This window comes from Chelmon rostratus, chromosome 4 (assembly GCF_017976325.1).
Source record: "Chelmon rostratus isolate fCheRos1 chromosome 4, fCheRos1.pri, whole genome shotgun sequence".
NCBI classification, from domain to species: Eukaryota; Metazoa; Chordata; class Actinopteri; order Chaetodontiformes; family Chaetodontidae; genus Chelmon; species Chelmon rostratus.
This window is the reverse complement of record NC_055661.1, coordinates 20,382,095-20,395,566: the sequence shown is the minus strand read 5'-3', so window position 1 is coordinate 20,395,566 and position 13,472 is coordinate 20,382,095. Positions and strand designations below refer to the sequence as shown.

The window sequence follows — 13,472 nt, the reverse complement described above, 5'->3', positions numbered from 1 at the left end:
CTTGCATTAGTTTACGGCCAATTTGATGAGGCGTCTACGTTTATATGTCTGTGGTGGTAAAGATGGTGGGACCATAGACATATAAACACAAATGTATGTTGGTCTATGGGTGGGATGGCCCAGGGCGGGGCACCGCAAGATATCCCGTACATTCAAATCCCAATCTTGACAGACATGGAGAGGGCGACAGTAATGGTTCAACTGAGCCGTTTTATATTAACGAAAAGTTCATTTAACTTTAAAAAGTCACACAATTTCTCATTTCCATAAATCCATTTAAAAGAAAGGCAGGGTTGAGTAGTTTTACAGGCCACATTAAGCAGCTGGTATTCACTTTCATTGCCACTGTGGCATTTCAGATGCTGCTGGAGCTCATGTAATGCCAGGCTAAGTAATGGTTAAAGTAATAGAAATGTTTGCCAACAGATAGTAACACTTTTGTCCTTTGTTCCCCATTCTGTCAGATTGTGAAGCCTCTCTTTGTACTTTAGAGATGCTGCCTTGTATGTAAGGCCAGCTGTGAGGACCCTAACTTGCACATTGGGCAAAATTCTTTGGTGAGGACCATTTATTGGATTAGCCTGTATTGCCTACATGAGGGGAAATTTAAAATATGGCTAATATGCAGTGTCACACCCAGTTTTATAAACACCAGAACATATACACCAAGAACAGTGAATATATAATAATATTATAATAATATATTCTTTGATACAAAACATTCTATCCTGGTATCCGTGAAGGTCTGTCGTTAAAATACAATCTGTGCCAACCTTGGGGGGTGCTGCTTTTATCAAATTTATAGTGACAAAATAAACTTGTGACACAGTTAAGGTTTTCAAGCCACCCACTTTAATGAAATGTCGACTCAAGAGTACCTTGTTAAATACTTCTGTTTTCTTGACATGAGCAGATACAATATAGTATACATTTAAGTTACATTATACAGCAGATCCACATATGGATGTATTTAAAACCATGCTCTCCTCATAGTACAACAGTTGAAGAATGTCATCAGCCAGTGGTGCAACGATCAGGGAACACTTCATTTGACTGAATGGAACAGTTTGTGTGCCACCTGGAGAGAACGCAAGACGAAACTCATTAATGCAAACTTACCACATACAGTGCAAGCTTGGCTAAACTAAAAAGCTTAAAATCAGTGCATTTATTAATGTCACTTAAGTTACTGCTTGAAACAAACAAGGTCACAAACAATTCCGTCACATACGTTTTTTTCATGTTACACTAATGTGCCCCCCCAATATAAGTGAACTACTACACTGTTCACATGTGAATGACAGACAAAACCAACGTTATTTTCAAGTATCTATTTGGCAATCTTACAGCACAGTCCTTTTCTGTACTGTAATGACTGAGTGACAAATAGAAGGGATGTGGAAATGGATGAAGTACCTTGTATTTCAATAACATAAAACCTTTTGTAATTGCATTCATTAATTCCTTGATGAGAACTGTGGAAAACTGTTGCAGAGGAGGTATTACAGTAATACATGCAACTTTGCCTCATGGGCCAAACGTGTATTATGTGCAAGCCATGTTTATCAACTGATGTCATCTTGACAAAAGAATATGAATCAGATTATATTTCAAAATGACACCTTTCAGTAACAACATGCTTAGGTGGCTGACAAAGATCTTAGCATGAACCAGTCCCACCTCCTCATCAACCTTGGCTACTTTGGGGTGTATTTTTAATCTTCTAATCTGTAACACTCACACAGTGGTCCCGAGCATGCAGGAAGTCAAACAGCTCCTCAGTACAATCCTCTGTCGTCGAAGACCGAGAGCCAACTCTGGTCTCACACTGCTCCAGACGCTCTCGAGTGTGAACGCAGTGCTCCGCCTCTTCACACTTCTGTCGCATCGCTTCAAGAGGATCCTTTAACAGAATGTGCAGCATTCAGAATATGTACCTGGATGAGTGTCCTTCAAGAGACACACATTCAGCAGATGATCTAAAACTGGTAACCAAGTGTATGAGTGTATAGAGAGATTCAGTGGGGACACCTCCCTTTATCTACAAAGATAAAGAAACACATTAACAGAAACCTACAACCTTATATTCTGCAAGAGTTAATACATCAGAACTGTATGGGGCTTAGACTCAGGGAGTGCAAAGTGTGTTACAATGGCAAGTTTTCGATTATTGATCCATAGCTAGTACTCCTTTTTGTTATCTCATCCTGTTTCTCATATTTGTCGATTAAAAATTGCTTTTCTTTCCCTGCTTTGCCAATTTCATGTATTCGTGTTAAAAGTAAAATCAAATCAAAAGGCTTTCAGGTTCGTTAAACATGGAACGGATGCAATACAAGAGGGACAATAAACATATTGATTCTGATGTGAATCTCCAATGGACATACCACCATGTCTTCCTCTTCCTCTTCTTCCTCCTCCTCCTATAACATACACATACAACCGAATCAATTACATCATTCACTTCATATGATGAGCTATCGTTTTTGTATAAATTACACCTTCAACTATATCAGCAAGCCAACTGAACCAGCGACGAACGACCATACAATTGTATTCCGCTGCATTAATGAGCTTCAACCTATTTCTGAACGACGCTGGGAATGTTAACGTGGGCTAATGCTATCGCAAGCTAGGTGACAACTTAGCTTTTATTAGCCGTGTTCGGTTAGCTTGCTGTCTAACATAAGCAAATGTAACTGGCATAGCAGAGTTGTCTTATATCTGTAAAAGCTACTTACATCCTCGGGCTCTCCGTTCATGATCATCTTCTCCTCGAAAACCATGATTTTGCTGTTCGTGTCCTTAGACGACCGGCTTGTCAAACCTCGACTGTTGGAGGACACAAACAGGTCACACTCGCGCGGCGGAAAGCTGAAAATGTAGTGGCAACAAACTAAACAGTTTCCGGTCGTGAGACTTTCATAATAAACCTCCCTATACACCAACTTAGCTATATTGTTGGGTCAAACTTGAAAGAGACAAGGCATTATCACTGAAATCGGTAATGAAAATATGATTTGTCACATATTTCTTTGAGCCAGGCATGCAGCCACCAAACTGACTCAATTCAATTCAACTTTATTTCGTACTCATAGGTCCATATCAGTTAGGCACTGGACACGATCTCAAAAAGTTGTCCAGAGCCACAAACGGCTTCAGAATAATCAAAGCTTTATTTGAGAACATTAGATATAACGCCACATACCCTGAGGTTTACCCCTCTGCTCACTTGGGCGTCCTTCCACATTAAAGTCGCGTTTCTTTTAATCACACGAGAAATGTGTTTTATTCTGAAGTTACAATCGTCTGTCAGATGACATTTTGGTTTGTGTATTTCCCATCGGCCAAAATTATGAAAGGCTATACTACCATCATGTGTTCAAAGTTAATATTACAGCAGCTTGCATTGAAAAACTGTATTTAAACTCTTACGTACATGTAAGTACTGTCTATATAGAGGCCTACTTTAGTGTAGTTTTGTTCTGATCTTTGTCATGATTTGGACTAGTCTTCTTCATTAGGATTAAGAATTATGCTAAAAAATCCAATATAGTTGCTTCCAACTTTGTGGCAGCAGTTTTGTTAAGGTGCTTTCTTGCTTCAACATGACAATGAGGTCCATAATTAAAGTGATTTTTCGTATTGTCTGGTGTGAAAGAACTGTAATCATACAAGCACGAAGTAAGCATGCAGTATTAACGGCCGTGGTTTTATAGCAAGATGTTTAACAATATATAATGATTGGTTACCCTAATACTTTTGGCCGCATCAAATCCAGCTGAAGTGAGATTTTTATCTTGACCAAGGCCGAGCTTAAATACAAGTTATGATTAATTCAAAAAGACAGGGACGACTGAGGATCTTGGAGGCTGCTAAAACATCTCTTTATATGATCATATGAGGCAGAATGATTTGCAATTAAAATAAGTTAAAAAGTCCTACATTCTGTTCTCATGGATTAAGAGGATATTGTCAAAGATATGATAAGAATCCTTTGCAAAGCATAAATCACCATTTAATTCTCATAACAGACATAGAAAAAAACAAAGACCACATTTCCAGGCAATCAGTGTTGGTTTACCATAGCTAGTTATTTGGGATTTGGGAAAAAAAAGACACAATGAACACAAAGTTTTGTTGTCGAGTCATTTGGCTGTCTAGTTCTCTTATACCTGATAAAATTGCACTTTACTATATTCACACTGTACAACAGATTATGTTCCTGACTACTAAATTAGAATATATGTGCTATGGTCACTGATTAACAGTGTTTGTCATCTTTTTTTTTTTTTTTTTTTTTTTTTTTTTTTTGCATCAGGTGGGCAGAGTCCAATACAACTAGTGTGCCTTGCTGTGCCGCCATGAGCTGATAACCCTCCCTCACAGAGAGGGACGGGGGCGGTATTACCGGCACCGGGCAACACAAAAGCTTCTGATCTGACAGGAGAAGCAGTTAAACACAGGCTTCAGTTAGCTGTCATTGGATCCCATGTGGGGATGGCCACGGACTAGGTGAGAGGACGTAACACACACATAAACACAGATGGAAAACGTGTGTGTTTTGCTGTAGTTTGTGTTTGTTCATTCTTTAGAATAGGTTCAAAGGTTCTGTTTTACTCTTTTCATGAGCATGTTATATCTTTACGGCACATACACTGGCATATTGTTTGTCTTGAATGTTTGAAATATAGAATAAAACTTACTGATGAACATATTTGTGAGTAATACACATCTAACAAAAAAAACACATGTTTTTGATCCAGAGTTGTCCCCCATCTGAACAATGTACACTTTTGTCAAATCTGTAAATCCTTCCTGTCTGCTGCGACATCTCCTCCTGTGTGATTGTTCTAGAATTAAGTAGAGAAATTAGGACATTTTATTAGCTAATGACAATTTGCTTTATATAAAGCAACTTGAGCAGTTATAAAAATCATTCTTTTGACCAGTAATACAGAGCTGTTCTCTGTCTTCATCGTCCCTGCAGTCAGAGTCTGGTCAGAGCTCTCGTGGAAGTGGAACTTCTTCATCCACTCATGTTGGACTGAGGTCAGACTGGGTGCCACAGGTGCAAAGCAGCATTAAAGTGACAGGAGGTGCTGAGGTTAGCTGGTTAGCATGCTAACTTCAGTAGATATCTCTGCAGCACAATCAAAGTCTTTGACATAATGTAAAAACTGTTATTTTTCTACATTCTGTTGACAGTTTTAGTTAATTTTTTAAATGTTTTAATTCTTACAAACAGCTCCTGTGACTGTCTTCCATTTGGTGCAAGGCTGCTTAATGGGAGAAAACTGGGGATGCAGCCTTTGTCCATTATGCCCCAAAGCTCTGGAACACACTACCTACAGATATCAAGGAAGCAGCTCAATGAATATTTTCAAAAGAAGGCTTATCTCTTCACTTTAGCCTGTAACTAACTAGCTATCTGAAACTTTTGTGCTTTGCCTTGTGCTTATGCACTGCTGCACATCTTTTAAAATGTTGCATTTTACTTGATTTTGTGCATCCTACGTAATCTATTTTTACCTATATTTTATTATTTTATGTTGTGATTTGATGCTTTATCCTTATTTTATTTTCATTCTCTGTCTATTCTATTTTTGCCTAGATTTCAATTTTATTAATAATATATAACCATGAAAAAGGAGGCTGATATCAGAACGATACATCGACAAGAGTATGATATGCAGTCATGCAATGCACTTCTGTTATGTCAGAGCAAGCTGTAGCTTATAAACAAAAGTAGACAAAAAACAGCTACTGTGAGTTGTGTAGTGAGATAATTACAAAAGCTTTGTCAGAGAGTTAAATCTCTCAGTTCAAAATATAATACATCAACCTAAAAAACATGTAAGCGTGTTTGTGTGACAGTTTATTTTTAATGGGAATATTCCTTGAAGTGAACTCGTTCAGTAGGATCTTTACACGGCCAACTATTATTATCATCAGACAATCATTGACAAGAGGTAAAAGACTGTAAAAAATGTCCACAATGAGACCGTTTGTAAAAAAAAAGTAGCATTTAATAATTTCAGCTGCCATACACAAACATGACAAACAATGAAACATTGTACATTTCACATACTAAGGATTTTTGCTGTGTAAAGATAATTGTCAACGTATGTCACAGATAAAATAAACAGCCTTTATGATACACATTTAATGGTGAAACTGCCCTGAGAGAAGCTATAACACCGTCTCACTAACTCAGCTACATTTAATTTAACAGCTTACAGCTCGTCTCATTTCAGTTGTCATGTGCTGCCTCGTGATGCTGCCCAGCGTGTTGTCTGTTGGGTGATGTTTCCTCATGACGAGGAGGATGTCTACTGCATCATTCATCTGCCTTTCTTCGCTGGACACTGGATTTTGTAGCCCACCCTGTAGGCCTGCAGGTACACACGGGCCTGGTTTATCCTGCAAACACAACCACAGCAATTATAACTTGATCTATCTATCTCAACCTTTACGTATGTTAAAATTATGGTCCACAAATGCAACTGTAACACACACCTTATTTGCTTATGCAATAGTGTTTAATCATTAACTTTTATGGCATGTTTAATCTATTCAAGTCAAGCACTAAGTTTATTTGATAACATTAGATATAACGACACATACCCTGAGGTTTACCCCTCTACTCACTCAGTGGGAGTCCTTCCACATTAAAGTCGCAGTTTTTTAAATCACAAAAGAAATGTGTTTTATTTTAAAGTTAGAATCGTCTGTCGGATGACATTTTGGTTTGTGTATTTCCCATCGGCCAAAATTATGAAACTCTATACCACCATCATGTGTTCAAAGTTAATATTACAACAGCCTGCATTGAAAAACTGTCGGTCAACTCTGAAGTATATGGACGCCACTGCTGTCTATATACAGGCCTACTTTAGTGTAGTTTTGTTTTGATCTTTGTCATGATTTGGACTAGTCTTCTTCATTAGGATTAAGGATAATGCTACAAAATACTTGCATCCAACTTTGTGGCAGCAGTTTGGTTGAGGTGCTTTCTTTCTTCAACATGACAATGAGGTCTATATTTAAAATGCTTTTTCCCCAGTCTGGTGTGAAAGAACTTTAGTCTTGCACAGAGGCCTGACCTCATTAATGATCTTGTGGCTATACTGGAGAAAATCCCTGCATCCAGGTTCCAAAGGCTTGCAGAAAGCCTTCCCAGAAGAGTGGTAGCTGTAAACATACAAGCATGTAGTAAGCATGCAGTATTAATGGCCATGGTTTTACAGCAAGATGTTGAACAATATGGATATAATGATTGGTTGCCCTAATACTTTTGGCCATATCAAATCAAGTGTAGCTCAAGTAAAGAGGTCCAACCTGGAGAAAGAGAGAGATTTTTTATCTTAACCACGACGGAGCTAAAATACAAGTTATGGTTACTTCAAAAAGACACAATGTAGCTGTCATCGAAGTCAGGACAAATAAATAAATAATAGATTAATAAATATTAGGTTAAAAATATAATCTTCATAAATATATAAATTTCTACTAACAATAGTTTAATAATAGTTTGATATTAAAAGTAACATTTCATTTGTTTCATGTATTTTCTTTGATATGGGGGGCATATCTTAATTGAGATAGTAACCAAAGTTTGCCAAAGTTGAAGGGGTGTTACTTTTGAGGGTCGAAACTTGTTGATTGGAATCATTCTGGACCAAGCTAGCAGGCAGACACCTCGCTTATTTCTTTCTGTATGTCCACCAGTTCTCACGGCACACTATCATGCTCTCTGTGTGATTAAAAGCCCATAATGAAAACAACGACTTGGTTTCGTGATTTCAACTTGAGAGGGAATTACACACAGACACACTGTACAACAGATTATGTTCCTTACTTCTATGTTAGAATATATGTATTATGGTCACTGATTAACAGTGTTTGATATCCTTTTTTTTGTATCAGGTGGGCAGAGTCCAATACAACCAGTATGCCTTGCTGTGCCGCCATGAGCTGATAACCCTCCCTCACAGAGAGGGACGGGGGCGGTATTACCAGCACCGGGCAACACAAAAGCTTCTGATCTGACAGGAGAAGCAGTTAAACACAGGCTTCAGTTAGTCAGGCTTGAGCCCTCATTTGCAGAATGGATTCAGTCTTATCTGTCATTGGAGCCCATGTGGACTGGGATGTCAAAAGTCTGCTGCTCTTCATGGTAGTTTTCATCCTCACTGCAGACTACATTAAGAACCGTCAGCCGGCCAGCTACCCTCCAGGACCCTGGGCACTTCCTGTTGTGGGCAACATATTCTCTGTGGACCACAGCAGAACCCATGAGATTATGACAAAGGTAGATCGACAGATGTGAAAATGTACCTTTAAAAATACAACAAGTCACCTAAAAGGTATGTCTGTTACCTGTTATATGAACCATCATGTGCTTCCTTCTCTTTCAAATCCACTGAGAGTTAGCAGCAAGATATGGAAATGTGTACAGCCTACGAATGGCCCAGAGACGGATGGTGGTTTTAAACGGGTTCGAGGTTGTGAAAGAGGCTCTAGTAAATCAGGGAGACAGTCTGGCTAAGCGCCCAGTGCTCCCTATTCTGCAGGACATTGGCCACGGACTAGGTGAGAGGACGTAACACACACATAAACACAGATCGAAAACGTGTGTGTTTTGCTGTAGTTTGTGTTTGTTCATTCTTTAGAATAGGTTCAAAGGTTCTGTTTTACTCTTTTCATGAGCATGTTATAACTTTACGGCACATACACTGGCACATTGTTTGTCCCGAATGTTAGAAATATAGAATAAAACTTACTGATGAACATATTTGTGAGTAATACACATCTAACAAAAAAAAACAGATGTTTTTGATCCAGAGTTGTCCCCCATCTGCACAATGTACACTTTTGTCAAAACTGTAAATCCTTCCTGTCTGCTGCGACATCTCCTCCTGTGTGATTGTTCTAGAATTAAGTAGAGAAATTAGGACATTTTATTAGCTAATGACAATTTGTTTTATATAAAGCAGCTTGAGCAGTTATAAAAATCATTCTTTTGACCAGTAATGATAAAATAACAGAGCCGTTCTCTTCTCTAGAGAAAATGATAATCGTATTTCAAGCTAAATAAATTGATTTTGTCGAACATGGACCGTCAGTGTTTAATATTTAATGTGCACAAGATTATTTTCCTGATTTCTATCTGCTTCTTTTTCATCTACTTTTGATGTATTTCAGGTGTGATTTTCAGTAATGGCAACATATGGAAGCAGCAGAGGCGTTTTGCACTTTCAACACTCAAATATTTTGGATTTGGCAAGAAGTCACTTGAACCTATCATCTTGGAAGAATTTACACATTGTGCAAAACACTTCAGTAGCTTTGAAGGTAAATAGCGAATGCACAGTGACACATTTTGAATGACACACAATCGCACATAACCCAACTGACGTCTAATTTTCTGTTGATTCATGTAGGCAAACCATTCAATCCACACCTCATCATCAACAACGTTGTCTCCAACATCATCTGCTCCCTGGTTTTTGGTCATCGCTTTGAGTACAGTGACGAGAGGTTCATGAAACTGATGAAGTGGTTTCAGTTAGGTCTCCAGATTGAAGCCTCCGTTTGGGCACAGGTGAGGCATTTTTTCCTCATTGTGAAACAGTTAGTCATTCCAAAGTGGCTCTGTTTGTGCACAGCTCCAGATGGAGGCGATTTGTTAAACAGGATTTCAATATAAATTTGTAACTGATTGTCACAATGAGATGACTTATTAACAAATGTTTGTTCCAACCTGCTCTGCAGCTTTACAACTCATTCCCTTGGCTGATGAGATATTTGCCAGGGCCACATCACACAGTACAGCGCATCTGGAACAATACAAAGGACTTCATAAGAGTAGAGATTAAGGAGCACAAACAAAAGTGGGATCCCTCAGACCCAAGAGACTACATCGACTGCTACCTGAAAGAGATTCAGATGGTGATACTACATGCAGCTTTATATTGCTTACACTGTGTTGCAAAAGACCTTTCAACTCAGCTGGCATTAACTGACATGACATTTCACTGTGGCACCACTCTTGTTTGGCATGAGGCGAAAGTGCAAAGACTTAATGTGCGGCACTTTTGTTGTGGTCTCTACCTTACAGCACTGTCTGTCAATGCCTTACCTCCAACACTGTTACATACACCCATTTTAACTTGACAAGGCTAAAAAATCACTGCTCCTGTATTGACTAAAAGCTTTTTACTCTTCAAAGAAACTCATCATAAAAAATTATGACCTTGGCTTTAATTTACTGCTGACATGTAGTTGTTCGGAATTAATTTGCAGCATATTTATTTTAACACATGTATTTGTACATATTCTCAGACTCGGGGGCAGCCTGGCAATACTTTTGATGAGGAAAACCTGGTTATGTGTGTCTGGGATTTGTTTGTGGCTGGCTCCGAGACCACATCCACCACCCTGCGCTGGTGTTTCCTCTATATGGCAAAGTACCCTGAGATCCAGGGTAAGTGCACTGACTAAGCGGATGAAGCTCGTTGTTCTAACTCTAGAAAATGTGGGCTGCAAATCAGCAGGACCACAAATTTATTTGTTTGCTAATGTGGCAGCGCTGCTTTGTGCTTCATCTCTGATGATTCTTTAAGATGCGTTGTTGCAGCCTGTTGATGAAGTACGGTCTCTACTTTTGTCTGTTCCGCTCCTGTTGCACAGCAAAGGTCCAAGCTGAGGTAGACCGTGTGATTGGACAGTCCAGACAACCGTCCATGGATGACCGTGCCAACCTGCCCTACACTGAGGCTGTCATCCACGAGATCCAGAGGATGGCCAACATAGTTCCTCTCAGTCTGCCTCATGCCACCAGCAGGGACATCCAGCTGGGAGGCTACACAATCCCAAAGGTTTCCATTTCCATTTCCATTTTTTATGTCACATAAACTACCAAGTTGTGTCTTTTTGAATTCCAATTATGATTCACAGGGAGTTATAATAATTCCCAATTTGACCTCGGTGCTGTTCGACAAGAATGAGTGGGAGACGCCCTTTACCTTCAACCCGGGACACTTTCTGAACGAGGAGGGCAAGTTCGTGAAGCCAGCTGCTTTCGTCCCTTTCTCTGCTGGTGAGGAGCAACACCATCACTTGTTTTAGTAGAGTTTCTACAGGAGCCTGGAGTCTGTCCCAGCATGCACTGAGATGGGTAGCCCTCCCATAACGATGGTAGAGGTAGTATTATCAAAGTCACCATTTGTGAAGGCTCCTACTGTGGCTGGTGAATCTTGTTTTCCTGCATCAAGCATGTCCACTGTATACCACGAGTGACGAGTTACAAGGGTCAGTCAGTCAGGGACGTGTTCATCATTACTTTTGACCTACTAGTGGGCACCAGCAGACCCCAACAATGTCCAACTAATGAGTTTGGTGAACTCTGTTCTTTTTCTTGCCCTAAAATTAGGACGAAATGTCTAATGGTTACCAGAACAGTGAGCAGATCAACATTACTGTTGTCTTGAATTAGTCTGACCTCTGGGCCAAAAAATTTTTCGTTTGTTTTCCTGTCTCAGGTAAGCGGCTGTGTCTCGGGGAGAACCTGGCCAGGATGGAACTTTTCCTCTTCTTCACCTCCTTCATGCAGCGCTTCACCTTCTCTATGCCTGCTGGGGTGAAGCCTACGATGAAGTACCACTTTGGCGTCACTCTGGCACCACATCAATATGAAATCTGTGCAGCCTTGCGCTGAGAGTACCTTTTTTGTCTGCAGTCCACGCATATGATCATGCCACAGTTCCAGGGTTCAGAGAATCTATCAAATTTGATATTTGGCTTTAAATATAGATCTCATTACATGGTATCCTCTGCTTATATCTCTTTCGGGCTGTTTAACTTTGAAAAAGTTAGCTTTGTTTTCTATATTCGGGTCACCTTTCCAAGTGGGCTCCAAACCATGGTTGTGTCATGAAATTTTGTCAACCAATTCTTCATTTACAAAGGTAACATGAGTCACTTGGACTAGTGCTCACCTTAAAACATCTTTTTTGTTTGCCTTTCTATGCCTTTCTGTAAAACAAATTACGCTCTGGAGACAAAATAAAGTTAAAAGTTGAAGTTGAATCTCTTATATTTGTGTAGGTTTTTCACACATTGCCTGATGATTAATGTTAAGCCGCAAGCATTTAACGCTAGCACTTTTTGTCTCATTGTTGCAGGTCACACAACACTATTTTAAAAAATATTTATGCAAATAAATACTGAGTGTAAATGAGTTTAAAATGGATTTTATACTGTTGAGCACAAACTGTTTGAATCATGTTACATTAGCTCTACATTAGCTAACGGGTAGCAGGGGTTAGCTCAGTCTGGCTAACACCTGGAGCTTGCAGCGCACTGTTAAGTGCTTCATTTGGTGAAGCACCGCGCGTTACTTTGATAAACATCCCCATTTAGCCCGACTGTAGAAATGTAGCCACAGTTGTTTAATTAGCTCTTGGATCACTGAGTCTCCAAATAAAAGCAACCTTCATCCTGCATTTTAAGCATAATTGGCACCAATATGGCCGACATTTACGAATACTCACCGATTTAGCATTGCACTCCTATAACATTGTTGGACTCATGATGGACAGTTAAACAGGAACAGATGTTTCATCATCACAGTCAATACTGCAGAACCAGAGGTGTCTTTATCAAAAAAACGGCGCCTGCATTACCCATAGTGCAACTTAACCGCCAGTAAACCAGGACAGAACACAGCCTTCAAGACTGACAGAGGAATGTTTGATGACACTGACAGACGTAGTCGGCTGCCAGGTCCAAACACTGCCTGCTGTTTTGCCACAGTTAAAAAATCGACAGTACTGAGGCGGTTTTCTCGCTGGGTTTGGTTGCTAGCACCCCGGGCTGACCTCCTCTGGTCTTAGTGGAAGAAAAGTCGGAAGAAAATTAGGGATGCAGTCTTTGTCAGTTCCGCTCCCACAAATCTTAATATTTTGTGTGGTTTTATTTATTGTCTTTATATGTCTTATTATCATGTGGGTTTTGTTCTCCATCTTATCTTACATTCATTTTTATGTGTTAATAACAATAACAACAACAACAATAATTATTATTATTTTGATTATTATTATTGTTATTAAGTATTGTGGCTTTGTCACTGTGAGCTGATTTTTCAAATAGTGTTGCCATCTAATTTGTTAACAAAAGAAAAAGAAAAAGCTTTAGTGGAGCTTTAAAGTAATGAGTGTTGATGAGCTGTGACTAAACCCATGTTCCTCAGTAAAACTCTGAAGAAGGTCAAAGTCTGTCATGTAGAGGCCTTTTGCCTGCTTATACATGAAATGTTTTTATAGACTGCAATGTAAACAAGGTCATGAATCTCTGTGTGCTGGAAAAAGGAAGTCATCATTGACAAGAGGGAAAAGACTGTTAAAAATGTCTACAATAATGAGACCGTTTTGTAAAAAGACAAAAAAATGTAGCATTTAATAATTTCA

The 13,472-nt window shown here is 39.3% G+C and overlaps 2 protein-coding genes across 2 annotated transcripts; one reads left to right on the top strand and one right to left on the bottom strand.

Moving 5' to 3' along the window:
* Window positions 1-835: 835 nt before the first annotated feature.
* On the bottom strand, window positions 836-2,870 carry LOC121605694 (cytochrome b-c1 complex subunit 6, mitochondrial). The gene is made up of 4 exons (XM_041935725.1): window positions 2,742-2,870; window positions 2,388-2,423; window positions 1,742-1,903; window positions 836-1,078 (listed from the first exon to the last, which is right to left on the bottom strand). Exons 1-4 carry the CDS (start codon window positions 2,784-2,786, stop codon window positions 1,046-1,048), a joined length of 276 nt encoding a protein of 91 aa, XP_041791659.1. The 5' UTR covers window positions 2,787-2,870; the 3' UTR covers window positions 836-1,045.
* Window positions 2,871-8,110: 5,240 nt separating this feature from the next.
* Window positions 8,111-11,722, top strand: LOC121605139 (cytochrome P450 2J6-like). Its single transcript, XM_041934932.1, has 9 exons — window positions 8,111-8,314; window positions 8,433-8,595; window positions 9,208-9,357; window positions 9,447-9,607; window positions 9,778-9,954; window positions 10,348-10,489; window positions 10,696-10,883; window positions 10,963-11,104; window positions 11,547-11,722. Exons 1-9 carry the CDS (start codon window positions 8,111-8,113, stop codon window positions 11,720-11,722), a joined length of 1,503 nt encoding a protein of 500 aa, XP_041790866.1.
* Window positions 11,723-13,472: the final 1,750 nt, after the last annotated feature.

What these genes read in the sequence shown, in the direction of transcription:
- LOC121605694 (XM_041935725.1), bottom strand. Translation starts at nt 2,786, where the DNA reads ATGGTTTTCGAGGAGAAGATGATCATGAACGGAGAGCCCGAGGAT. An exon ending in TGAACGGAGAGCCCGAGGAT is followed by an intron (nt 2,424 to 2,741) that starts GTAAGTAGCTTT and finishes TGTATGTTATAG; the next exon opens with GAGGAGGAGGAAGAAGAGGA. An exon ending in TGCATGCTCGGGACCACTGT is followed by an intron (nt 1,079 to 1,741) that starts GTGAGTGTTACA and finishes CGTTCTCTCCAG; the next exon opens with GTGGCACACAAACTGTTCCA.
- LOC121605139 (XM_041934932.1), top strand. Translation starts at nt 8,111, where the DNA reads ATGGATTCAGTCTTATCTGTCATTGGAGCCCATGTGGACTGGGATGTC. An exon ending in CCCATGAGATTATGACAAAG is followed by an intron (nt 8,315 to 8,432) that starts GTAGATCGACAG and finishes ATCCACTGAGAG; the next exon opens with TTAGCAGCAAGATATGGAAA. An exon ending in TTTCGTCCCTTTCTCTGCTG is followed by an intron (nt 11,105 to 11,546) that starts GTGAGGAGCAAC and finishes TTCCTGTCTCAG; the next exon opens with GTAAGCGGCTGTGTCTCGGG.